This window comes from Nycticebus coucang, chromosome 15, assembly GCF_027406575.1.
Source record: "Nycticebus coucang isolate mNycCou1 chromosome 15, mNycCou1.pri, whole genome shotgun sequence".
NCBI classification, from domain to species: Eukaryota; Metazoa; Chordata; class Mammalia; order Primates; family Lorisidae; genus Nycticebus; species Nycticebus coucang.
Genome location: NC_069794.1, coordinates 86,761,719 through 86,788,250, shown reverse-complemented (window position 1 = coordinate 86,788,250; position 26,532 = coordinate 86,761,719). Strand labels below are relative to the sequence as shown.

Genomic DNA, 26,532 nt, shown 5'->3' with positions numbered 1-26,532 from the left:
ATAATCACTTGAAGAAGGAACTTGCTAAGTTTCAAGTTAAAATAATAAAGATTTTAGATTAGAAATTCACTGAATTATACTAATTAATCTCAATGTTTTAAGTAAAAATATAATTAGTAAATTGAAATCTTTAGTTGCATGTGGACTAAAGTGACTGACTTAGAATTAGAATTAGGTGCTAATTTCACTTTGGTGAATCATTATAAGCTACAAAAGCATTTAAATGAATTAATTTAGGTGTTATTAATATAATAATTGATTGTCATACTTTTATATTATAATCATATTAGCCATTTGCTACAATACATAATAAGCTGGGTAATTAGTAGTCACACACATTTAACTTGCCTCTTGAGATGAGCAGCTTGGGAAGAAAGGAAACTAAAAGTGAAAAAGAAAATCGTATGACATTTAAAGGTAGAGAACTTTGTGGAACATTTTATCTTTGTTAAAATTAGAAAATGCCACACAAAATGGGGAAAACATAAGGAAAGGTCCAAACTGAAGTATAACTGTGTTAAAAGTATTCTATTTATCAGGTCCCTCTGTAACTTACCAGAATGATTTTTGGTCACACATAGACTATAAATTAAACTAAAATTATTATGCATATTCATAGACTTAATAATGATAAAACCAGTGTAAAAACTGAGTTATAAATACAAGATCTCATTTTTACATCATTTTAGTACACATGCATACACATATACATATTTAAATGTACTGTTTGCGGTGTTTTAGTTCAAACTATATATGATGTGTTTTAAGGAAATATTTTATATACTTCTTAACCTTATGCAAGTTACTTAAGCTCTTGACCTCTCCATCATTATTTCTAAAACTGGTGATAATAATATTATCTGCCTTATCCTATGGAGGACTGCTATGAAAATTAAATGGGTTTTTTCACACAAAACCCTCTGAATGCTAGTTTTAGTAAGAAATGCTAGTCTTCCTATTTTTCTTCCTTTTAGGAACAGAAATAGATCTTATCTTTTAAACCAAAAAACAGAATTCGTCTTAACTAAATTAGTAGTTTCCCTCAATTTTCTATGCTAATCAGCATTTTTTGTTTGAATTTTATTCGATTGCTAAGGAAAATTGCATACTGACAAATTATAGGGCATGGTCTTCTCATCCATGCGATGGGCTTTTATAAGAACAGGAAAATGTATTCTGCTAATCAGCAGATTTAGGTTTACAATTATAATGATAAAAATGGTGCATTCTTGGGTGGCGCCTGTGGCTCAGTGAGCAGGGCGCCGGCCCCATATACCGAGGGTGGTGGGTTCAAACCCAGCCCCGGCCAAACTGCAACAAAAAAATAGCCGGGCGTTGTGGCCTGTGGTCCCAGCTGCTTGGGAGGCTGAGGCAAGAGAATCGCCTAGGCCCAGGAGTTGGAGGTTGCTGTGAGCTGTGTGATGCCATGGCACTCTACCGAGGGCAATAAAGTGAGACTGAGTGAGTCTCTACAAAAAAAAAAAAAAAAAAAAAAAATGGTGCATTCTTTCAGATACAATCTAAAATCTAAGAACTCTAATTACTTTTATATATTTAAGAGTATGTTTCTTCTACTTAATAATATGTAAGCCATATTATCAGTAATTTTCATCTCAGACACTGAAATGGGTACTTGCTATTTTACGTAATATTTCTGAGACACTATATAGGAGATTACATTAATACAATGAGATTTCACAATCTCCTGGGTTTTAATTTGGACTTAGGTTTCCTGTGACAGTAAAGTTTTCTTTAGGTAGTATAGTCCTGTCAGGCTACTTGGATTGATAAGTTATGAATAAGAAAGAAATTGTTACTTAACAAACTTTAATTCCCGAGACAGCAATAACTACGATCTGGATAATAATTTCTTTAGAACAAAAATAGTTATGTATTTATGTGATCTGATAATGCCTGATTTCTTAAACCTAAGAATTCTGGATTGTAATCAATTTCTAAACGTAAATTTTATGTAGTGTTGCTGTCATATCAGTCTAAACTTCAGGGTTTACCAAATGAATCTACATATTCCTGTAAATTATGCAGACTATTTCTGTGGCCTTTCAGAAAACACCCATCCCCCCCCTTTTTTCCCATTGCATTTCAGGTTCAGAGTATATTTGTGGGCTGCTCTTTTAAAAATGAACGCTATAGACTAAGCAAGGGGCTGTAAGATTTTTGAGACACAAGGATTCCACTAGTGTAAGTTTGGACCAGGTTGATATGGATAGAAGCAGATGGGCTCAATGAAAGATCTGTTAAAAGACAAAAGTTAGGGGAGTCTTGATAAAGTGAACTGGCCAGGAGCCACACAACCTGATTTGGGAATATTTATTTCAAGCATACTTTCACTATTCTTTAGATGTTTAAACTTAATTTTGAGGAGAAATTTTGCTAAATAAACATAAGTTAATATTAATAATTAGCTACCTACCATTGAAGAAGAGAAATAGAAGATTATTAGTCTTCATTACATTGTGCCACTGGTGTTGCAGGACGGATCTTATTAAAATGAACTTGAAGGGACTAGGTAAATTTGTATCAACTAATTAATTATCTTCAGTGGGAACCAAGGGCCAGAGAGTCTAAGTTGTACAATTATTAAACATATCTGCTAGTATATGCAAAGGAGGAAAGGCAACACATTATCTTAAAAGGTCAGAAATGACATTTGTGAATTTTCTATGCTCTTTAAGATCAAGAATAGACCAGAAAAAGAGAAAACACCTGTAGACAAACAGAATCAATGATCTAGATTTGCTTAAATTTCCAGATCCCCTGAGATACAAATCTGTGACCGAATGAAACAAAGAAACCGCAAATACAACAAAATTGAAACTTGAACATTTACTTAAGAATTCAAGTCAAACATGTGGTCATAGACTTAAGATTACTTTTATAGAAAGAAAAATTTTCAAGATACATGTTAATAACATAGATATTTATCTAGGAACCAGTGTTAGAATAAACTTATTAAACATTTTCTTCATCTAGAAGAGGGAGAATAATATGCTATCTCCAACTTACAATTAACAGTAACATTTTCTCTTTGATAAAAAGAGAAATATCTAACAGGTAGAAATAAATCACTGGAGGCTTTCATAAACCTAGGCCAGGTAATTTTCAGTATGATAAATAAAAATCCACCTCTCCATTCCCACCTTGTACCTCAATGTTGTACAGGCTGAAAATACAGAACTGAGATAGGAGTCAGCCACTCAGAAGTTTTAAACCGGAGATCACAGATATGATTCCATGGACTGGTTTCCAGGGGCCAGTGAAAGCTCTGGGGTATAAAATTGCATGTGCATCATCATGAAGCAATCTGCTTTCATCAGATTGATGGTGGTTTCAAACCCCAAAGAGCTTAAGGGCCAATACTCTAAAGATACCCATCCCCCATCTGGTCACTACAGATGCCATCTACAATGGACTTTAGACCAGCACCAGGCCGAGGTGAAACTGAGGTGGTAGGGGAAGGAATGTCTTCTAGTGGAAGGAATTAGCAATATGAGGCTAGAGAACAGAACAGAGTGGGCAGGGACGTCCCACAGAGTGACAGCAGGCAGTAAAGGACAATCCAACAGTCACTTAGCTAACGAGCTTATTGTGGATGGCTCTTGGCGTGTTAGAGACATATGTATGTCAAGGAGTCTATCATCCGGTCCCATCTTCCAATTATACAGGCAGTTACGCATGAATAGTTTGGACTCTATCATTTCTCCTATATAAAAAGTTGTTGTTGATGACACAGACAGTTGATACTATTTACTCATTGCCAGTAGAACAGACACTTGTTAGGGGTCTTCTTCCTAATACTAAAAATGAGATAGAGTAAATCACTAATATTCCCAGGACTGATCACTGTGAAGACCACGGGCACACATTTATTCACCAGGAGACAGATTTTGAACTCAGTAACTCTGTGTGTATGTATTACAACAAATAAAAAAAACATTTAAAGATTTACCGGCAAGATTGTCCATCTCCTTCTCCTGCAGCAGACTGACTGCGTCGTCGTCCCCCTCCAGCATCAGCTCCGTCTCTGCGTTCTGGTTCACTATGGCCTGACTTCTGAATGTTTTCTTTGACTTCACTATGTCTTCTTCAGTGCCTAATACAACCAAAATGTGATAATTCAGGTGACTGTGATTGCTTTTGCTTATAGTAGTGGAAATAATCGACCACTTTATTAAAATTACATGCTGTATTTACATATTACTTTACAATTACAGAACATTTCTAGCTTCTTTTTCTTGTGTGGTCTTCCGTGAGAAAATGCGGGTGTGGGGCCGCAAGACCTACCCCTGTTTCACAGATGAGGAAATCGGCTAAAAAGCTATAGGCATTGTTGAGGGACCTCTGTGTCTTATAGACTCTAAGATCAGTGCACAGTCTAGCTAAAGTCTGAACCTCACCCCACTCTCAGTTTTCTTTATATTGTTATACTTTCGTGTTAATTGGCTAATCAATGGATCAGACCATTTTGAAAGTAGATTAGATGGATATGAAGACAACAAGAAAGCTTTCACATCTGAAGAGACAAAACAGTTATCACTGGGAGGTTACAGAAAGATGGAGTTAATAATTACGAAGACGTTAAACCCACAATAGCTATTTCTTTAGCAATTAATGAAATAAATACTGGTTCCCTGAAATGATGTCCTTATTTTGCTATATAAAATTATACAAAAAAACAAAATCAACACACACAAAAATAAGCATAAAAATTGAAATACAGCAAAATTTGACCTGGTGTTAACATGTCAATCAATGTACAGGTTAGGAATTTATGCATTTGAATTCCTCATGAATTTGACTTTTAACAAATTTATTTCCATATTTACATTTAAAACCCAGCCCCAGCCAAAAACTGCAAAAAAAAAAAAAAAAAAAAAAGAATCTCATATTTACATTTAAACACCTGCTTTGGCAGGTGAAAATGAACCTAAAATTGTCCAAACTGCAAGCAAATTTTATACATGCATACATATATAATATGTACACACACACGTGAAGTTGAAATTCAGTTTGGAAGAAAATGTAATTTACTGTGTTCTAGCTGTGGTATTAGGATATAGGCTTCAAGTAGCAGCATTAACTGTGAAAATATCTTCGTACTTTATTTGGTGGGGTGGAATATTTTTAGAAATGAGGGCCTAATAAATAGTCCTGTCTGGCGGTACTGTATTATATTCTAGGGGATGTTACGGTGTAGTGTACATAGGCAACTGCTCTCCAAATCATGTCATGCCACTGGCCAAAATTCTCTCCAGTTACAGTTTATACTATTTTTGGTCAGTTCTCCCAGGCCCATGTGTAGCATTTCCAACCGTCCCTTACTGCCAATTGATGTTTGCTCAACTGGAAGTGTATCCAGCTGTCACAAACTTGGATTGTAAAACAGCATTAGGCTTTTCCTTTTTTCCCTCTTGCAGTTTGCATACTTGTTTTTCTCAGCGACTATGGGCCAATTCTGTTTTTTAAAACATGAAAAAATTCAAAGAGAAGCCATGTTGAGGAACACAGTCATGTCACAGTACCGTTGTAGGGTGTCACTGGCTCCGAGCTATGCAGGCTTTCATTCTAGCTCCTACTAGATAACAGCATCTAGAGAATGTGGTTAATATATGAAGTTGGAATATGCAGTTCATGAACTCATCCCAGAAAAAGTGCTACATGCCTCACTGCTGATTATCACAGCGGTCACCTTCAAGGCACTCCCCTAGGCCATCTGGTGACCATAGTGCTACTCAGCAACGAGGTATCTAGCATGTTTTCTAGGATGAGTTCATAAACTTAATTGTCTGGCCTCATGTACTTTAACAATATAAAGGAATAGACTGTTAAATATATATTTTGATAAAAACTAGAGAGATAAACAAGAGAATTAAGTGGGTTACATGTGTATTCTCCTTTCTCTGGCCCATAGATAATTCTTATTTCTGGAATAAAAGATTGAGGATAGATCACTGAATGCTTCAGAACCTTATCTTAATTCTATTTGATTTCTGGTGATACAAAGCCAGCATAATAGTGATCTTCTGAATTTAGCCATCTTTAAAACTTGTTTGCTTCTTGGGTAGTAACATAATTTGAGAAAGACAGGGCTTACATCATCTGAGAACAAAAGAGGCAAATCCAATGACTGAAAATCCCGAAATCTCTCCTGAGGCCTTCTTTCTTTCTTTCTTTCTTTTTTTTTGAGACAGCTGTTGCCCTAGGTAGAGTAGCAACCTCCAACTCCTGGGCTTAACTGATTTTCTTGCCTCCAGCCTTCCAAGTTGCTGGGAACGATGCCCAGCTATTTTTTTTTTGTTGTAGTTGTCATTATTGTTTGGCAGGCCTGGGCTGGATTCGAACCTGCCAGCTCTGGTTTATGTGGCTGGCACCTTTAGCCGCTTGAGCTACAGGCGCCAAGCCTCTCCTGAGGTCTTTAAGAGCCATATTTCTAGACATCTTTGCCTGGACATTAGCAACTGAACATTTCCCTACAAGAGGTAATTATCTCTTGCTCCCCATCTTCCTCTTATTTTGATCAACCCACTTAAGCCAAAAACACAGGAATTCATCCTCTGTGGTGACTCCGCTGCCCTAACTCAGGCCATCGTTATTTTGGTCTAGAGCGCTTCAACAGCTCAGGGCATCAGTATCAACAGACACTCAGAGCATCTTTTGTCAGTGTGTTTATCATAAGACACAAGTAAGTTGAGGATATTTTCTTACTTAAAATATTATTTATTAACTGATCCCATTCAATAACACTCAATATAACACTAATACTGGAGGACACAATCTAAACTTGTTAGGGTGGTTTAACAAACCCTTTTTCCTCTCACCACCAGTGCATGTTTTCACGGCTCCCCTCTCAGCCATATTGGGCCATTTACAGCTTCCAAAATATGCCAGGCTTTCACATACCTCTTCACATTTCTTCCTTCCTCTTTTGCCTGGCTAATTCCTACCTCGTGCCCTTCAAAATTCACTTCCTTCAGATCTTTCCCATCAACCCCCCTGCCCTCCACAGCTTGTAAACATTACTCAGCTGCACTGTGCAGGTGTTACCTCATATGAGTCTGTCCTCTTTACTAGCCTGCAGAGTGCCACAAACACTTGCTAGACTGAAGTTCAAGTTTAACCCCCACCCTATTCCATTCTGATTTCTTAAGGTGGACTTGCATGCTCTTTCCCTTCTGCTTCCACCATATCTCATACATTCCTCTATTGTAGTGTTAATAGTTACCAATGTCATACCTGTTTGCTTATTTATCTTGAAAATAGGGTGATTGGTGGGATTACACCTGCGGTGCATCTTACAAGGGTATGAGTGAAACTCAGTAAATGAGGACTATAAATGTCTTAACACAATAACTGAGAAAATGCCAGGAAGGCTATGTTAACCAGTGTGATGAAAATGTGTCAAATGGTCTATAAAACCAGTGTATGGTGCCCCATGATTGCATTAATGTACACAGCTATGATTTAATAAAAAAAAACAAAAACAAAAACAAAAACAAAATAAAGGTCTTTAAGCCAAGGGGGAAAAAAAAAGGAAAAAAAAAAAAGAAAATAGTCTGAAAATGCCTTGATGACTGGCAGCCTGATTCTGTCTTTGTATTCTCAGCACTTAGCACACTGCTGGGCACCAAGTGAGCTTTTACAGATCCTGAATAAAAGAATAAACTCAGATCTAACGGCTGCCCTGTTATTTCTAACAGTTGCCACTGGATATTTCTAAATCTAGTTTCCAGGGTATCTCAGATCTAGTCTTAGTGATCGGCCTTCATTTTCGGGAGAACTGGAGAATCTATGTATTTACATGAAAGAGAACTTGGTTCTTTACAGGGAAGTGTGAATCAGCCTAATAAAGCAAGTTTTCCATGCATTACAACGACATTAAAAAAAGCTTTATGTTATTCTTGTGTTTCCAAAATAAAAATATATCAGTAAAAATGGTGTAGAAGGAAGGTGTATATCAAACTTTCAATTTTATTCCCACTAGTTTTAAAGTAGTAAAACAATCATGTCTTTGAACGAAATATAGTAAATTAACCCATATCAACACACGGAACCGATTGTTACTGTTTAAGTGTTATCAGTTTGCAGCTCAGTAAACTTCCTGATTTTATGGTACTACACCACACATTTATCTAAATTAACGTGTATGAGATCTAAAGGTGCTTTTCAATCACAATATCCTTTATGAATTAGAGTTTCATTCATCAAAATTACAGGCAAAAAGAGGTAAGGTCTCAGAGGGCTGTCTCATTACAAGCCTTGTAAACACTGTCCTTAGAAAATATTGGTTTAACACCCAACAAATCAAAATCTGATTGGGAAGAGAATTTATTTGCAATCATCTATCTTCAGAAGACAGGTTGGACTGAGTGCACTTCTTGGCCTCTTTAGCCATTCATCAAAAAATTAACAAGCAAATACCACAAACCGCTAGAACGCCTTTGATTTAAAAATGTGAATTACGTGTAAAGCTGGATAGGATAGACACATGTGCTGTTTTTCTATGAAAACATTAAAATACCATAAAATGTAAAAGTTTCAGAAGGAAAAATGTCACCAAAGTAGTAATTAATGAAGCTAAATCCAAAATTATACATCCAGTATTTTCCATGTGGAAGCATTCTGTACACAGACGTTGTAATAAATATACATACTTGAAGAAACTCTGTGTGTGAAAATGTTACCTAATACAGAACACTGCATTGTATGAAGCTGAAGTTTCTTTTTCATAAAATTTCCCTTCATAACCAAGAATCCATGTGAAATGAAGTACGTTTTAACAGTAAAGTAACAGAAGAATGAAAATGTTGCTTGTATTGTTGCTATCCTCTAGTATTACTGTTGCTACTATATTATTACCTTTTAAAATAAGCACACGTTTAAATATAGAAATGAAAAATTGGAGACTTTAGCTCATTTTAATAGTATCAAAGAATTATCTGGAATGGACAAGGCAAAGAAATTAGTTCATTTTCTCTTTATGATCTTTTCTATTGATAAACAGAAACCATTTAAAGAAAAATAATACACCGTACTTTAATTCTGTGTAAGAAATTATAGTTGAACCCAAGACATTTATACTAAAGAAGAATATAATTCTCAATAACAGATAAGCCGTAAATCCCATATATACGTAGCTGATGCACAAACAGAACAGACAGAACCCCACAGGAAGCCCGTTCTGCCATAGAATCAGCTTCATGCCAGTTTTTGCTATTATTATTTATATCGACTGTGGACCTATGGCTTTAAATTTATTCAAAAATTACAAATATGTGTAAATATGTGTGTGTGTGCATATATAAAATATGGAAGAATACGTTTTCATAGTTTTTTATCTAGACAACGTAAATAAATGGCTAGAGCTCATGACCTGGCCCTGGTTTACTTAACCTGGTTACTTTTCTGATTTGGCCTTTTTGAACCTCGTATTCCCCAAGTGCTGAATGCTTCTGTCCCACACACGCCACACCGTCTCAAATCTTTAAGTGCGACACATGCAATTTCTTCTCTTGTCAGGAATTCTCTTATCTGCTTTGTCCTTTAAAGCTCATTTTGGTTAATTATTCCCTTTTCTGTATAACCTCTGTATCTTAGAAATAAGTTGTAATATACTATCATTGCTCACTTGGAGTCTTTATTTAGGGATTATCTACTGAAATTTATTTCTAGTATGTTAAACATCAAATAAAGTGTTGATAAATGTTTATTGCGTAAGCATGTGAAAAAGCATAAAATAATTCACATATTAATCATTTTATGTGCATGTTAACTTATTTCTCTTTTTATGTCTTGTACAGTTTCCTCATAAATGAGAAAGCTGGACTGTATGATCTGCCATTCTTACTTTATTTTTCCTGCCACTATCCATTAGGAACATATTTTTTAAAAAATCCAGACCAACTTCTTAATTTCTGTTTTCCAGTCTGTGTGAGAGGAATAACAAATATCCCCAACCAAACGTTCACAGGATGATTTCAAAGTTAAGATGAGGCAATGGAAATGTGTGAAGATTATTTACAAAATAAGCTTTCAAAGCACTCGTTCAAATTTTGATGAAATGAGTAAGACAAAACAAATTAGAGATTAAAAGAGTGCTCCACACTAAGTACAGAATTTAAAATGGAACAAGAACATAATCAATGCTTTATTGCTTATAATAATGTTACATAAGATTTATATAAAAAGGGAAAAAGTAAGCTAATCCGAGGATTGAAAACCTCAAGATAAAGCATGAGTGTAAGGTTTAGCACCACCCTCCCACCAGACTGGATGTTCTCTGAAGACAGGAGGAGCAGCAGGGGGCACGGGTTATAACGAATGGATTGTAAACAGCTCATATTTCAAACTGTTTCCTCCAAAAATTATTTTATTCATTTAAAGATGTTATTAAATACAATTACTAAGTATCAATGCATTTGACATGCTTTCCAAATTGCATATATATGTATCTTATTATACATGTTTTTAATATCTGAAATTTGAAGGAAAAGACCTGCTTTCTCAACAAAAGATAACACATCTTTTTCATCTTTGGAAGGACACTGGCAGAATGGAAATTTAGTCTCACTTTAATTTTACCTAATGCATTATTGCAAAAATTGTGCTTCTAAACATCTGGAAATAAATTTCATAAGATGCCATTCTTTTACAAAGGAGAAGCTCTTTTCAACAGACATCATTTCCCAATATTTTTAGCTTGTTTGACGCATTTTGACAAAATCTTCTCCTTAAGACAAAAGGTTGCAATTCATTTCCAAACCTGAATACTTTCTTTTGAAAGCATTAATAACATAAATACTTTGGGAAATTTAAAAATAAAGACTATTTTTTCTCATTAAAAACTCAAGTCAAAGCAACCAATATCTGTCCAGAGCAGTGCATTCAGTAATTCTAAATATTTATTTAATTTCTGGTGAAAAGAAAAGACTTTAGGTAAATATCCCTCTCAGCTAACTATGTAACATAGAGTGACATTACCTCATCCAATAACATGTATGGATCAATCTATTACTGAGAAGTCTGTATTTGAACATTTCAAAAAAAGATGAAAGAAAACTTTTTATGATACTGAGAAGCCCATTGTTAAAAAACATTTTAGCTGACCTTGTATCTGTGTATCTGTAAGGCAATAGTAATAGGGTACATGTATGACACACACTTTATTATAACAGTTACTCACTATCAAGTACATAGTTTCTTTTTAAAACATCTGAGTTCAAAATTTAATTTTGTGTTTGACTTTATAGTATAGACAGAGTATTTCCTCCTTTAAGAAGCATAAATTATGATGATATAAAAGCAAAGACTACTTTTCAACTGAAATTAAGGACAAAAAAATCAAATCAGGCCTTCCTTAGAAAAATTCCAGTAGTAAAAACTTAGTGATACTGAATAAAAAACACTAAATTAGAAATACTGACTAGAAATCTTAAGTATCTTTTTATTGTTTTTTACCAGATGCTAAGATAGAAGCCTTACTTTTATTAATACAAAATCATGTTATGAAGACAAGTATTTCTACAAATAACTGTTTCTACTTGTTTCAAACAAATTTTAAGTCTGAGAAGTTACTGAAAACATTCAATAAATAAAATCTGAGAGTTCAGATGTCAAATTCCTTTCCTAGTTGTGGGTATTTTTAGTCTGAACTAATCAGATCTAATGACGACTTCCACTTCAATTTATTTTTTTTTTTGACACAGAATATACACTACCATAAAATGAAAAACCCAACATAATAGCTTCAAATTTTTAATGAAATTAATGAACTTCATTAGAAACAATCATCGTTACCTGAGTCCATCATTCATGGTACTTATGGTCCATTTTAGGACCAACATTGAATTATACAAAATTAGAATACAGCATCCTTTGTGTTTTACTCAGAGAGGAATTTCTACAGGCTTTTGTTTGTTTTAAATGATACATAGACATTATGCATTCAGGTAGGCTGTTTTCTGAAAAGCTGGGGGAAAATAATTCAGTGGTAGACTACACACACAGTATTAGCAATGTGAGTATTAATTAAGATTTAATGTGCATAGAAATTATATCCAAGTGTTAAAGTCTTATTCAGATTAGTTATGCTTATGAACAATTGTTTGGAATTTAAGAAAGAAGGTAAGAAAATGGCCACATAACCCCAACAGTTATTGCTCAGTGGAAAAGGACATCAAGGACGCGTGCAAGTCAAAGACCCGGATCAATATTAACGTGGTTTTCATTTCATGCTTCCCCAACTCCAGTAAGCCGACAATATACTCTGATTATGTGAACTGCCTCAGAGTAACACAGGGAAGGTTATGAGAGCAAGAGGTGGAAACGGAATGCACTTTGTATATTGACAGGGCTGCTGATAGAGTATACTGGGTTTCAAAGACATCAGTGCATCTTTACAATTTGGTTCTGACAGCAAAAACGGAATTTCATTTATTCCTAATTCAAAATATTCATATGTAAGCAATATTTCTTATAGCACACCAACAAAGAGGATATTCATAAACAGCATTTTTAAACAGAAAAATGCAATTAAAAAGATGCAAGAAAATATTATTGAATTTAAGTGAAGCATTATATAAGCATGAAATGTTAACTTAATAATCTTTTTAATGGAGTCAATGTAAAAAACTGCATTCTATGCTTTTTAAAGGAAATTTGATAAACTATATTTTAGGATTATACGTGATAGTATGCGTAGACTCTCTCCACATTTTAGAGTGCATATTACTTGGTAGGATTGTGATTAGCCATGAAGTTAGGGCAATTTTTAATTATTTAAAATGGGGTATTATTATATTAAAAAATCACATAGCACATTTTACTTGTGAAAAACCATGATAAAATATATAGAAAACTTGGGCCAGTCTAAAACCTTGTAAATGTCATAAAGGGCAGAGATGATGCATTATTCATTTTTTCACTATTTGAGTATTTCAGGCAGTATTTAGTTCCCATGATAAAATATGCATACAAAAAGACTGGGCCTAACTAAATACATATAAATGGTAAAGACAGCTATCTTTACATGAATGACAATGGGTGATTTTCCCCCTTTGTAAGGGTTTGTTTTTTTTTCTTGGCTTTTAAAAAGATTTCATCTGTTTCTTTTCTGGAAAGGGGAAAGAAAAGGAGGGTGAGGAGGGACAGAGGACAGGACCTGCCTCTGTGCAGGGGGTAGCAGAACAGAAGATGGGAAGTTTGGTAATGCTTAGAATCAAAGGAAGGATGACCTGGACAACTTGAAGGAGTGCTGGGAAGATGGGCAGCGGGTGGTATTAGCCTTGGGAATGACACTTGGTTTTTCTCTTTAAAACCTGCCACAAAGTGCAATGTGGAAAATTCACTTTAAAAATATGAGACTATGGGAAATCAAGGTAGGAGACTTTTGGGACAGGTCAGCAACTGGCTCACAGACTTCCCTTCAAGACAGAGGCAATTAACAAAAATGTCTCTATTTAAAAAATGGAGCATAAAGGATGGTGCTGCTATAGGTTACTAACAAGTACTTTTAAAAACACCAAAAGCATTAAAAAATGTTTTTATAAATGACATAGAACACACATCTTGTGAATGATACTAAGTTAGTCTGTTTTGATATCTTCTGATGATAGGCTGTAAGAGTTAGCCAAAAATCAGCAGCTAAACTTCATAGTGGGGAGATGTTCCTTGCCCTCACAGTTAGGAAAGCTCTAAGCGTGTTTACAGTAAAGTAAAAGGATAGTGTTTAGCTTGAGTTTTAGCTCTGTCTACCACTATTTCTATGGTCTGTCATTTTTCCAAATAAAAATCCTTTAAAGGCTCTGCTGACAATCTCCTTCACAGGATGGCCACAGGCTACTTTTCCAGCCTCAACTTCTTGTCCTTTCCCTTCACTCTCCTGCGTTCCATCATATAGCGTCCTTTCCATCCCTTCAATATATTATATTGTGTTATGTGGTCTCTTTCTCCACAATTCTACCCTCTCATGCACTGGTTTAGGAAGATTTTTCATTTGCCCTTTCTAATCCAGCTAAAATATAATTTTTTAGTTAGGTAACCCTCTTTACTAGGCTCCTCTAGGATTTTTAACACACATTGGTAAAAATATTTATCACACCGTATTATATATTATAATTATTTATAAAGACAATTGGGTATATACCTTACCAAAGATTAGTCTAAAGGAATGTAAGCAGGATTATGAGGCCATAGGAAATGCATCCTTTAAAGCTGTGACCCAAAGTGATGAATGAAGTGGTTAATACTGTGTGTATACTTGAAATTCATCAGTTATCAATAAAATAAAAAGTACTTACTAGGCAATAAGCCCAAAGAATCTTAGTAATGTGGATACTCCAAATGGAGTAGACAGAAGATCTAATTCTTTTTTTCAAATGATTTTTGTTTTGTATGAGAACATGAAACATCTTAAATAAAAATACTTTCTCAGAGCTTTACAAAGTGATTTACCATCAAATGCAAAGTATTGGGGGGGGGCATTCAAAGGAGTAAGTTAGGGTCCTTTATGCCTCAGTGGCTTGGTAATTTTTGTAATTACCTCTGCTTTTGTTTCCCTAATCACCTAGTAAATTCATAATCTTCTCTTGGGACAATTTGTAAGTCATTACTTCTAGGAACCCCATTCCAACCAGGCTTAGTGCGCCAGAGTCTCCCCTGTGCCCCTTTAGGGATGACCACCTCCCTGTGCTTCTTTCTTTCTACTAGACCAGGGTGATACCATTGACACTTGGGGTTAGATTTTTGATGTTTTTGTTGTTGCTGTGGGGAGCTGTCCTGTGTGTGGTCAGATATTTTAAGCAGCATTCCTGGTTTTTACCCATTTGAAGCCAGTGGCACATCCCCACCTCCACCCCTGTTGAAACCACAAACTAAAATATGTGTTATTAGATGGCAGAAACCATTTGTCTTTATTTCCAAATCTAGAATCTAGCACATGCATGCCATGTAGAAGCTATTTCATAAATGCTTTTAAGTTAATAGTTACTTGATTCCTCTGTTTAAAGTTTACAATCTGGATATTCAACATAAAAATGAATGGCTTGTTGGAACATTTATTGATATGAAAACATCTATGTAATATCTGTACAATGCATTTTATAAGCATACTTTATAACTTCCCCTTTAAACATAGTGTCATTAAGTTCATGTACAATTTAAAGTTGTGCAATTTAAAATAGGTGACTATTTTAAACTGCACACATTTATACCCCATGTAATCCATTTAAATTATTTTAAGAAAGTGAAAAACACAGGGTGCAGACATGGCTATGTTACTACAATATGACACTGACACCTAAAAGAGCTGACAGACATTTCCCTGTCTTTCTCTCCCTCTCTTAAAAAAATTTACAACATTAAATTTTCAATAAATTATTTCATCCATAACCGGATCACCTATTTCTTCCAATTATGGACATCCAATTAGTAAAATACCACCTCAAATGGAATTATCAATGAATCACAATCAAGATGTTTAGTACAGTATTTACATAACACAGCCTATAGGTTATTATGTATGTTCAAATATCAAAACTTCTTTCTCAAATGTTGTAATAACCATAGACTCTTTGAAAAATGACGTCACATCATTCGATAGCTTCTTTCTCAGCCACTGCGTAGCTGCCTTGTGTTTTTTCTTCTCACTGCTTTCCTTATTTCATGATGACTGCAACTAGCACATTACAGTGGCCATGCACATTCCATCAAAACTAATTTAATTCCAGATTCATTACAGAGCTGCTTTTTATTCATCAAGGTCATATCTTGATGGCTTCACAAGCTTAGATAAATCAGGTGTTAAGCAGACACATCTCTGAGGAACCTAAGAATGTTCTCATTTGCAGTTCTCAGCATATCTTATTATTTATTGCCAAAGAAATGACTGATTAACTTTGTCATCTTTGCTCCTTGTTTTTTTTCCTCAGGCTGCAGCAGCCTGTCCTCTTCTGTGACGCCTGATCAGACCTATTTAAGATCATGTCTTTGATCACAGACATGGAGGCACTTGAGATCTTGGGTTTTGATGAAACATTGTTCCACTGTAATTTTATGGCCCTAAATGATCACTGACAGTCAACGAAGACAACCAAACTTATTAAGATTTCATACCATTCTTTGACAGCCGTGATCTTCAAGCATGAGAAATGTACCAGAGTTAACTAGGTTTTGTTTTAATATATGAGCAACATACAAAATCCTCCTTTTCAGTCATTTCCCTATTAGCTAATTTGCCCCAAAGAAGGATATCATGGAGGACAGAAGATGAGTTTATGAGTTCTAAAACATTTTCCTTATATTCTTCCCTTGCTATGGTCTGTAAAATATCTGAAAATCAATTAAATTTGTACTTAGATGAGATTTTCTATTAGAACACACCTAAATAACACATTCGATACATGTGAAATTGGAACATTAAACATCAGGGAAAAAATGCATGCCTCTAGGTTTTTATTAATCACATTCCCACACCAGAGGCTGAAAGTATATCAGAGCACACAAAATCTTTTGCACATGACAACCTCATAAATTATTCAACTCATTAGTATTACTAAAAAGCATGAAAAACTCCATCAGTGTAAAGGATATTTTCCAAACGAAAAAGGTCAACCAAGTTTTAATAAAGAAATTGAAGGGAAAGCTTTTCAAAGTAAATATGAAATAAAATCACTGCCCTTTGTTTCCTTGAAATTATATCCAATTCTGATTGTTTGCTTGTTAAAAAACAAAAACAAAAAACATTGTTATACTCTATTAGGCTCCAAATAAATTGTCTGAAAATAATGTCATGAAATCCAAAGAATATTTCTGGCTAAATGTTCTTTACTATCACATGAAAAATTTACACATAATTTAATCTAAAATGTTTGGCTGACTTTGGGATATCAGGAAAAATCAAGTGACTCAAAATATTTTCATTAAACATGAAATCTGCTAAATCAGTTTCATTCATGTTACACTCATACAGAGTCAATTTGTTGAAACACTGTCCATTACATTAGGTACAACTCAACCAGCAGATTCCCTTCTTGAGTAATTTAAGATGATTTCCCAGCATATACATGTCTAAAAATCTGAAAATTTTGATTATTGATTCAAATACTTCTAGCCATATTAAAACTTCCTTTGATAAAACATTCTTTTGTTCCTAAAACATACTTCGTTGCTACTATGTATGTAAATACAAACATTTTTTGATCAATTTTTTTTTTTCAGAGATTCTATACATTTAATGTTTAACTTTCAAGATAGAATTTAACAGTAGGGAAATTGGAATATTGTATTTAGCACAAAGGATGGAGTAATTTCAATTTCAGTTATTATTAATATCCTAAAAGCTCACTCAGAATTTGCAAGCCTGTGCAAATTATTAATCTATGCCTACAAAACATATGACTGACCAAAACATTCAGTCATTTGGCTGTTAGTCTGCACGCTGCCAGATTACAAAATACTTAAATAGATTTCAATGTTTAATGGAAGAGTATTCAGATAATGTGATGTTTTCTTTTTTCCCTTAACTTTTATATGAATATCCTGGCAATCTGTGAATACAACATCTTTCTTTTAAATACCAGGTGGCCATAAAGTTCATGTGCAAACTATTTTAAATCGCATATGAACTTTATGGTCACCTTGTAATACAAAATCTGTTTTAAATTAAGTTTTCCAACATCTATTTTTACTGGATGAAGTGATATATAATAATTATTGACATTTACTTTTCTGTAAATACTTAACTCTTTCTTTTCTTTCCTGTCTCCTAACTTCCTCCCTCCCTTCCTTCTGTTAGAGAGTCTCCCCTCTGTTGCTCAGTCTGGAGTGTGGTGGGGTGATCATAGCTCACTGCAGCCTCCAACTCCTGCCTCAGACCCCCACCCCCAGTGACTAGGACTATAGATGCAGACCACCACACCAGCTAAATTTTGCCCAGTGTGGTCTCAAATTCCTGGCCTCAAGTGCTCCCACTGCCTTATCTTCTGTGTCCTATTTTCTCTGCAGGAATATTCCACATACATCACAGGGCACATTAAGAAGCAGGAAGAAGGCATGATACTACATTTTTCTTTTAACAGTTTGTAATCCCTCCCTCTATTCCTATGTGTAGATTAGTCCAGGGAGCACTTCCCACTCCCCCTCTCTATATCCTCCATATTTTACACCCAACTCTCTCCTCAGTTGCAAAAGTCCACAGAAGTGAACTGTGATGAAGGTTAGAAGAGAACTGCTTTTGCGGATAGAATTGCTTTAGTTTTCTTTTGTCTTCCATTCCATGACTTTAACTTTGAAAATGGCCATGGATTCACCCTAACATAAGCATCATATAGATGTTTTGAGTATTTTATAGCATAGGTGTGGTCTGAGTTCTTAGTATGTTTAAAATAAAAATATACTCCTCTTTCCTTTTAGAAAAGAACCCAACTCAAGAGGGATAAAAAATTCTGAGTACTGCTGATGATCCACCATTGAAAACTCATAAATATTTTAAAATACACGTACACTACACATAGCGAATAGCATCACTAATGCTTCTGATCTATTCCAAAATGAGAGTATGATTTTTTAGTGTAGGTTCATTAACAATATTACTGTTACTGAAATGTGTCTATCAGTTTCCAAAAATTTTAGAGTTAAGATTTTGAAATTTATTTCTGATAGGCTTTGACACCGGTTTACTAACAGAAATATTTTACAAATTCAACACAAAAATTATTCACCTTTAAGAAGAAACAAAAGAAACAGTTTTCTAATAAAATGTTTTTTTAAAGTAACCAGTAGAATGTGAAATATAGTATAATGAAGCCTATATAATTAAAACTTGGGCAATTCAGTATCACTAATGACATCAATGTAGCCAAACCTCTGTCACAAATTCTCTGCAGATGTTTCTAATTTGAAATGAGATGAATTCAGGAGGCAAAAGTCTAAATGACTGCATGTATTAAATGAAGTTTTAATAATTTAAAGTTCATATTATAAAGCATGCTAGTACTAAGTAGACAGATCCTTCTACCAATCTCTCTCATAGGATCATAAAGATAAAACCTCATTTTAACCTGTTATCAAATCCTTAGGGTGCTGAAATCCTTAAGTGATCCTTTGATCTAAATGCAGAAACTGGCCTGTAGTGAGGCCAACTATAATTTTTTTCCAGCACAATTTTTTCCATAGTTACTTTTACTGTATAAAGCTACCTGGTAATTTTTATCCTGGGTACAATAGCTTCAGAGGGAGTCTTCATATATTTATTTAATGATGTTTTGACTAAGTTACTGCAATTAAGAGGTTACTGGTACGACAAATTTCAAAAGCTTCACATATCTTGTCTTTTTATTAAGATTAAGCATTTCCCCTGTTCAATTCATTAAGAACATGAATGGTATAATATGATATAAACTATAGCATAATATAAACTATTTACCAACTATGGTGAATTTTAAAACAGATGGCTCATTTATTACTCCAAAATAAATGAAAATTAGTATAACAAAACAAGTAATTGAGAGAATAAAAGTGAATAATAACAAAAGTATATAAATAGTGCTCATGATTGCTATTTCCTCCGCATATGTGGCTTATAAAATTCTGATATGTTTAACCTGTTAGAGCATTTAAAAACGGGTAACTATTCCAAATATTCCTAAGCATACTTCTTAATGGACAAGTGTCAGCATTTTATGAAAGTACAAACATATTTTGATATTCACCATTATTGTAAATTTTATAAAAGAAAATAGAAGATATAGTTCTACTGTAGAGTGATAGTTGATGATATTATGAATGGAGGGACATCTTTTCCAAACTTAATTTGGAGGAGTAGGAATTTAAATTGATAGAGTGTAACAAGATTTTTAATTTTATTTTATACTTATTTCATCTTATTTTATTAAACTGAGAAGAATAAAGGGGATTAAAACACAAAATATCCTGTAACGAGGTTACAGATAAAACATATGTTTCAGTTATATATGCACATTTGTATATGTATATATGAATATATACAAACATTATACATACGTGTGTATTACATGTATATTCACACAGTATACATAAGTTTATAATAAAAATATATGTTATACATAAAAATATACAAGTTTGAGTATAAGATCACAATGTAATATATATGTATTTTTTTTTTTTTTACCAGGGGTCTTGGTTACCAAAGTCTGAAAGACACTGAAAAATAAATTGATTGTATTCTTGTTCTAGGCTATATGAAAGGGATGTTGGTTAATGATCAACTGTGTAGAGTCTTTTACTCTCTCAAAAAGAAGTGGAAGGGTTGAAAATGTATCTGGTGTGAGAAATATTACATTGATTAACCTAAATGATGCTGAAGGATGAAACAGAAGAATATATTTGTCTTATGAAGTGGAGAACATTAAATAACAGTGAAAAATACAAATTCTCAACCACAAGCAGTCACTTCACATCCAGAAGTATTTTGGGGTAAAAAAACTTTGGTACTAACCATATTCTATTGCAGCTTTGAGCAACGCTTCAGCATGAGTTGAGCCAAACGCATTGCGAACAAATCGTCTCCTTCGACGAAGATCATCTTCCCAGTAATCCAAACGCCAGAAATCATGCAATTGGCTAAGAATGGCAAATAAGAAATAATAATTCCTATCAGTAACAGTACATAACTAGAAATACATTTTTTTCCATAGAATTGAAGCTTTATTTCTTTGGTCTCAGTGGAAAATTAAGATGATTTTTGAGATATTTATAAGTTACGGGGTTTTTTTTGTATGTTTCTTCTACAAATGAATAAAACTTAAAATAGTAACATTCTTATATTTTAGGCATTATAACGCTTACCTCTGCCCTTAAATTATTTTTTTACAATGTTCTTCCTTTTACTAACACATTAATCATGGGGAATTTAGTGATAAATGCAGCATCAAATTACAAGCATCCACGGCGCGGTTTGCTTTCTTTTACACTGTTTTTAACAAGCCTTGTAAATCACAGGATAGACCTCACTACAAATAGTTTGCAATTTAATGACTCTGGTTTCTTAGTAGACTGAATTAAGAAGTATAAAATATTGCCTACTTGGATTTGGTGGAACAATGATTAAAATAATGTGCTGAAATATTCATTGAAATAATTCCCTATTGCCCACAGCAACCTGAGAAAAGTGCAATTTTATCCATTATTAATAATACTGAATTGGAGCTGCAAAAAATTCCAGTATGTGGTAATTGTCTTGGTAAATTATTATTCTAATGCTAAAAGAGTCCTTGGATGATTTTACAGCTTTCCACTAATGTAAACCATTAACAACCATGGCCGTCATTGGGTAAAACTGTATTTTACTAGCTAAACCAATATTAAAAATCCACAAGATATTTCAGAAACAACTGAAATATGTCCATTGTACATCTAATGAAACATTTCATGATATAATTTTTGTTTTCAATTTAATTTCAATAAACGTGGGTGATAAATCTTAGTGCCTGAGGAGTAAGGATTTTGCACATAGTATTAGGAGTAATATACTCAAAAGGTAATATTCTAATTTTCCTGAGCAGCTTTATTCATAAAAACATATAAAACGCTTTCATGGAAGATTCAATTTATTATTTTGATGTTTTAGCACAGGAGAACTCCAGCAGTTTGAGTCGAGCAGGCCCTGTGAATGTTTCTCACATCATCTTATCCCTAGCACAATGTTTGACTCACAGTATATTTTTTATAAATATTTAATGAATTAATTAAAACATATATTTTACTTAAAACAATCTGTAGACATGTATAGTCATTGATAAATGTGATTTAATTTTGAAGAACATTTTAGATTTTGTGGCTATTTAATTTTGTTATCTATAACTTCATTGTAAAAAAACACACAATAATATAAGGACTGTATAAAAAGAACTACTATTGGGCTAGGCATGGTGGCTCATACCTGTAATCCTAGCACTTTGGGTGGCAGAGGCAGGAGGATCCCTTGAGCTCAGGAGTTCAAGATCAGCCTGAGCAAAGTGAGACTCCATCTTTACTAAAAACAGAAAAATTATCTGGGCATTGTGGTGAGTACCTGTAGTCCCAGCTATTCAGAGGCTGAGGCAGGGGGATCATCCGAGTTTAAGGTTGCTGTGGGCTAGGTTGATGCCATGGCTCTCTAGCCTAGGCAACAGAGTGAGACTCAGACTAAATTAAAAAAAAGAAAAAAGAAAAACAAAAACACTAAGATTGTTAAGTTTTTGAAGTATACAATTTTCCCGTACATCAGAGCTATAATAACTTCATTTACTTGTTAAAATGAGTTACTATAATAGGTTGATTTCTATCCTTACTAATACAAATGAATCCCAGTAGTTTACAGAAGACTATACAAAAATCTTGCTATAATGATTTCCTTTAAGATGGTTAAAATTAAGCGACTGAATTCAGCCAGAGCATAGAGATCTGATGTTATCTCAAATTTCCCACTATAGATATACTTTTCCCTATTTGTGTCATTAAGGCCACCTAAACAATTCTGGACCCAATATATCAAACAAACAGAAGAAGACTGCTGAAGGAGGAGAGAAAACACACTGACTAAGCCCCTCCGGACCTAGACCTCTTTTTGTTTCATATGCTCATGTATCTCGCACACACATGGAAGCACGGAGGCCAGCAACCCCATTAAATGCACACTTAAAAAACAAACAAACAAACAAAAAAAACAACAACAGAAGTCTGCTCTCTCCATCCAAAGGACCAAAAATGGGTAGCCTAGAAAGGCAGAAAACTTTTAGACAATAACTACTATATTCCAGCCAAATATAACAGAAAAACTATGTTCCTCCACACCTACACTAGCAGATGATGAGTAGGGAGCACCCTCACGAGATGCCCCAACACCCTTGCTGCGGTGTTATCAGAGAAGGCCAAGTAGGGAGCCAGGACTCTGTTGGCAAGTAGCAAGGTGCCCCACCTGTATGAAGTCTGAGGGGACAGCTTGGATGTTCACCTACACTGCACAGTAATGAGGCATCCCACTCCCTCCCCACTGGGGTACTGTCAGAAGAGGTCCAATGGAGAGACAGCACTTGTGCCATTAACCAATAGCAATAACCACCCCTACCAGTGGACACCACTTGGGAACCTGGAACTACCATCTCTATCAAGCAGTGAAGAGGAGCCTATACTCACTGGGTTTCCATGAAGCCGAGTAGAGAACCTAGGTTTCTACCTCCACTTGGCAATAACAAGGCAGTGTCCTCTGTCGCCTTTCCCCACATAAAGCAATATTAAAGAAGTCAACTAAAACAGAAGACTTAAATGAGATAAAGTATCTCAAAGAATAATAAGAAAATGTCTAGGCTTCAATCTTAAATCACTTGTCATACTAAGAACCTGAAAAACTTCAAATAAAATGTAAAAGGATTACCAATATGCAAACACTGAGAAGACACGGATATCAGAATCTTCCCACAAAGAATTAAAAGCAGTCATAATTTGAAAAAATAAAAATAAAAAGAAAAGAAAAAGTTTAACAAACAATAGAAAAATGCTTGAAATGAATAAAAAAATAGCCTCAGCAAAGGAACAGAAAATTTCAGCACAGAAACAGAAGATGTAAAGAAGAATCAAATGGAAAAATTTGAATGACAAATACAATAAACAAAACAAAACTCAGTAGATAATGGGTTCAGTAGCAGAATGGAGGGGACAAGGGAAAAATCACTTAACTGGAAGAAAGAGTAGTAGAAATTACCTAATCTGAATAACTGAAGGAAATAATTGAAAAAAGAGAAAGAACAGAGCCTCAGGGATATGTGGAATATAACTTCATGTTTGTATCACTGGAATCCTAGAGAGGGAAGAGAAAGCAGGCTGGGCTGAAATAATACCTGAAAAATAATAGCTAAATACTTCCCTAATTTGGCAAAAAAAAATCATACATGTAGACATTTAAGTAGCTGACTCCAAACACGATAAACCCAAAGAAATCCAAGCGAAGATACATAATTAAAGTTCTGAAGATGGAGGACAAAGTAAAATCTAAAAAGCAGTTGGAGGAAAAAAAGCCCAGCATGTCACCTACGGAAGTAAAACAATCAGTATGAAATCGTATTTAACATCAGGAACAATGATGCCCAGAGGAAGTGGCAAAATATTTTTTAGGTGCTAAAAGAAAACTGTCAACCCAAAATTCTACAGCCAGTAAAGATATCTTTCAGGAATAAAGGAGAAGTAAAAATATTTTTAAATGAAACAAAACAAGGTGTTTATTGCCATCAGAGCTAGTCTAAAAGAAAGGCAAAGGCCCTTCTGTCACCACCAGGGAGGATGAGAGAAGAAACATCAGAACACCAGGAAGGAGGGAGGAACACAGGCAAAACTAATAGGCTTTCCTTCTCCTCTTGAGTTTTCTTAATTATGTTTTATTGTTGAAACAGGAATTGTCACATTGTCTGTCATGGTTTAAGGGTATGTAGAGGTAATATTTACGACAAATACACTACACATGACGGAAGATAAAGGGGTGTGAAGTGAAGCTTCTGTATTCCACTTGGACTGGTAGACGGACACCACCTCAGAGCAACCACTAAACACACTGTACACAGTGATACACTCAAAACATAGATAAGTCAGAATGAAATTCTTGAAGATGATCAAATAAGCCACAGAAGGCAGGAAAAATAACCCACACATCAAAAAAGAATTCTTGAGGGAAAACAAAACAGAACACAGAACTGGATAAAAATCATAATAAAAAATATCAACATTTGCTACACACAACTAAAGCAGTACCCAGAGGGACATCTATAATACTAAATGTATACATTAGAAAAGAAGAAACACCTCAAATCAATAATGGAAACTTCCACCTTAGGAACATGGGAAAAGCAGAACAAAGCAAGGTGAAAGAAGAAAACAATAAAGAAAAAAAGCAGAATCAATAAAAATCAGTGAAACTGAAAACAGAAAACAGAGAAAAATTAACAAAGAGTTCCTTCTTTGAAAAAAATCAATAATATTGACACACCTCTAGCAAGGCTGACAAAGAAGAAAAGAGCAGACACAGATTTCCAGTATCAGGAGTGAGACGGGATATCACGACAGATTCTGAAGACATCCAAAGGAGGATGAAGGAATATTACAAAGTATAAATCTGACACTTTAGACAAAATGGACCAATTCTTCCCAAAATGAAAATTACTATAACTCATCTAAGGTAAAACAGATAATGTGAATAACTATAAAAAATTAGAAAAGTTATGACATTTAAAACTACCCTCATCAAAAAATCTCTAGGTTTTGATGGTTTCACTGAAGAATTCTGTTAAGAATTTAAAGAATTAACCTCAATTATATGTAATCTCTTCCAGAAATAGAAGAGAAAGAAATATCTCTCAATTAATTTTATACTTAATTTCACCCTGATATAAAAACCAAAGACAGTACATCGGAAGAAACTACAAAACAGTATTCAATGTAACAACTAGAATTCAGCAACATATAATAAAACTTATACATAATAAACAAGCAGATTTTGAGGAATTTAAGGAAACTGTCAACCCAAAATTCTACAGCCAGTAAAGATATCTTTCAGGAATAAAGGAGAAGTAAAAATATTTTTAAATGAAACAAAACAAGGTGTTTATTGCCATCAGAGCTAGTCTAAAAGAAAGGCAAAGGCCCTTCTGTCACCACCAGGGAGGATGAGAGAAGAAACATCAGAACACCAGGAAGGAATTTAAGGCTGGTTCAATATTTGAAGATGAATGAATATAGTTTACTACTTAATAGCTAGAGAAAGAAAATCATATTAATCATTATAAAAGGCATTCAACCAAATTCAATCCCTATCTATTCATAACAAAAAACTTCAGATAAATAGGAATAAAAAGAAATTTCCTCAAGTTGATGAAAGCATCTACAAAAAATCCTTCACCTAACTTTCTACTTAATGAAAGACTGAATGTTCTCCCCCTAACTGGGAACAAGGTAAAGATGTGTGCTTCTATCACTTTTATTCAAAATAATACTGGAATTTCAGCCAATACAATAAGGCAAAAACAAACAAACAAATAAAGAAAACAGAATATAGGAAAACGAAAAATAAAACTGTTTCTATTTGCATATAATGTGACAATCATAAACCCATAGAACCAACAGACTGAGTAGCAAGGTTCAAGATTTAAGAAACATGAGAATAACAACTGTATTTTTATATACTAGCAGTGAATACATAGTCACAAAAATAAAAATAAAATGTACAATCACTAAATGGAAAGGCATATGATGTTCATGGTTCAGAAGATTGAACATAGTAAAAAGATAATTCTCAAATTGATATACGTGTTTAATGTAACTCCTATCACAATATCCCAGCTATTCTATTAGTAACCATAGATAAGATTATTCTAAAATTAATGTAATGGAAGGATACAGCATGAGGAATCAGTCTACTTGATTTCAAAACTTAGCGTATAGCTACAGCAATCAAGAATGTGTGATATTTATTGGTCAAGGGATAAACCCAGAGATGACTGCAACAACAGAGAACTC

The 26,532-nt window shown here is 34.2% G+C and overlaps 1 protein-coding gene across 3 annotated transcripts in view; it reads right to left on the bottom strand.

Moving 5' to 3' along the window:
* NBEA (neurobeachin) overlaps nt 1-26,532 on the bottom strand; it is a 754,735-nt gene that overhangs the window by 237,698 nt on the left and 490,505 nt on the right. For all 3 annotated transcript variants that reach the window (XM_053563534.1, XM_053563535.1, XM_053563536.1), the window contains 2 exons: nt 20,489-20,613; nt 3,971-4,114 (listed from right to left, as the gene is read on the bottom strand). In XM_053563534.1, the coding sequence (XP_053419509.1) occupies nt 3,971-4,114; nt 20,489-20,613 (269 nt within the window). The remainder of the gene's footprint in view (nt 1-3,970; nt 4,115-20,488; nt 20,614-26,532) is intronic.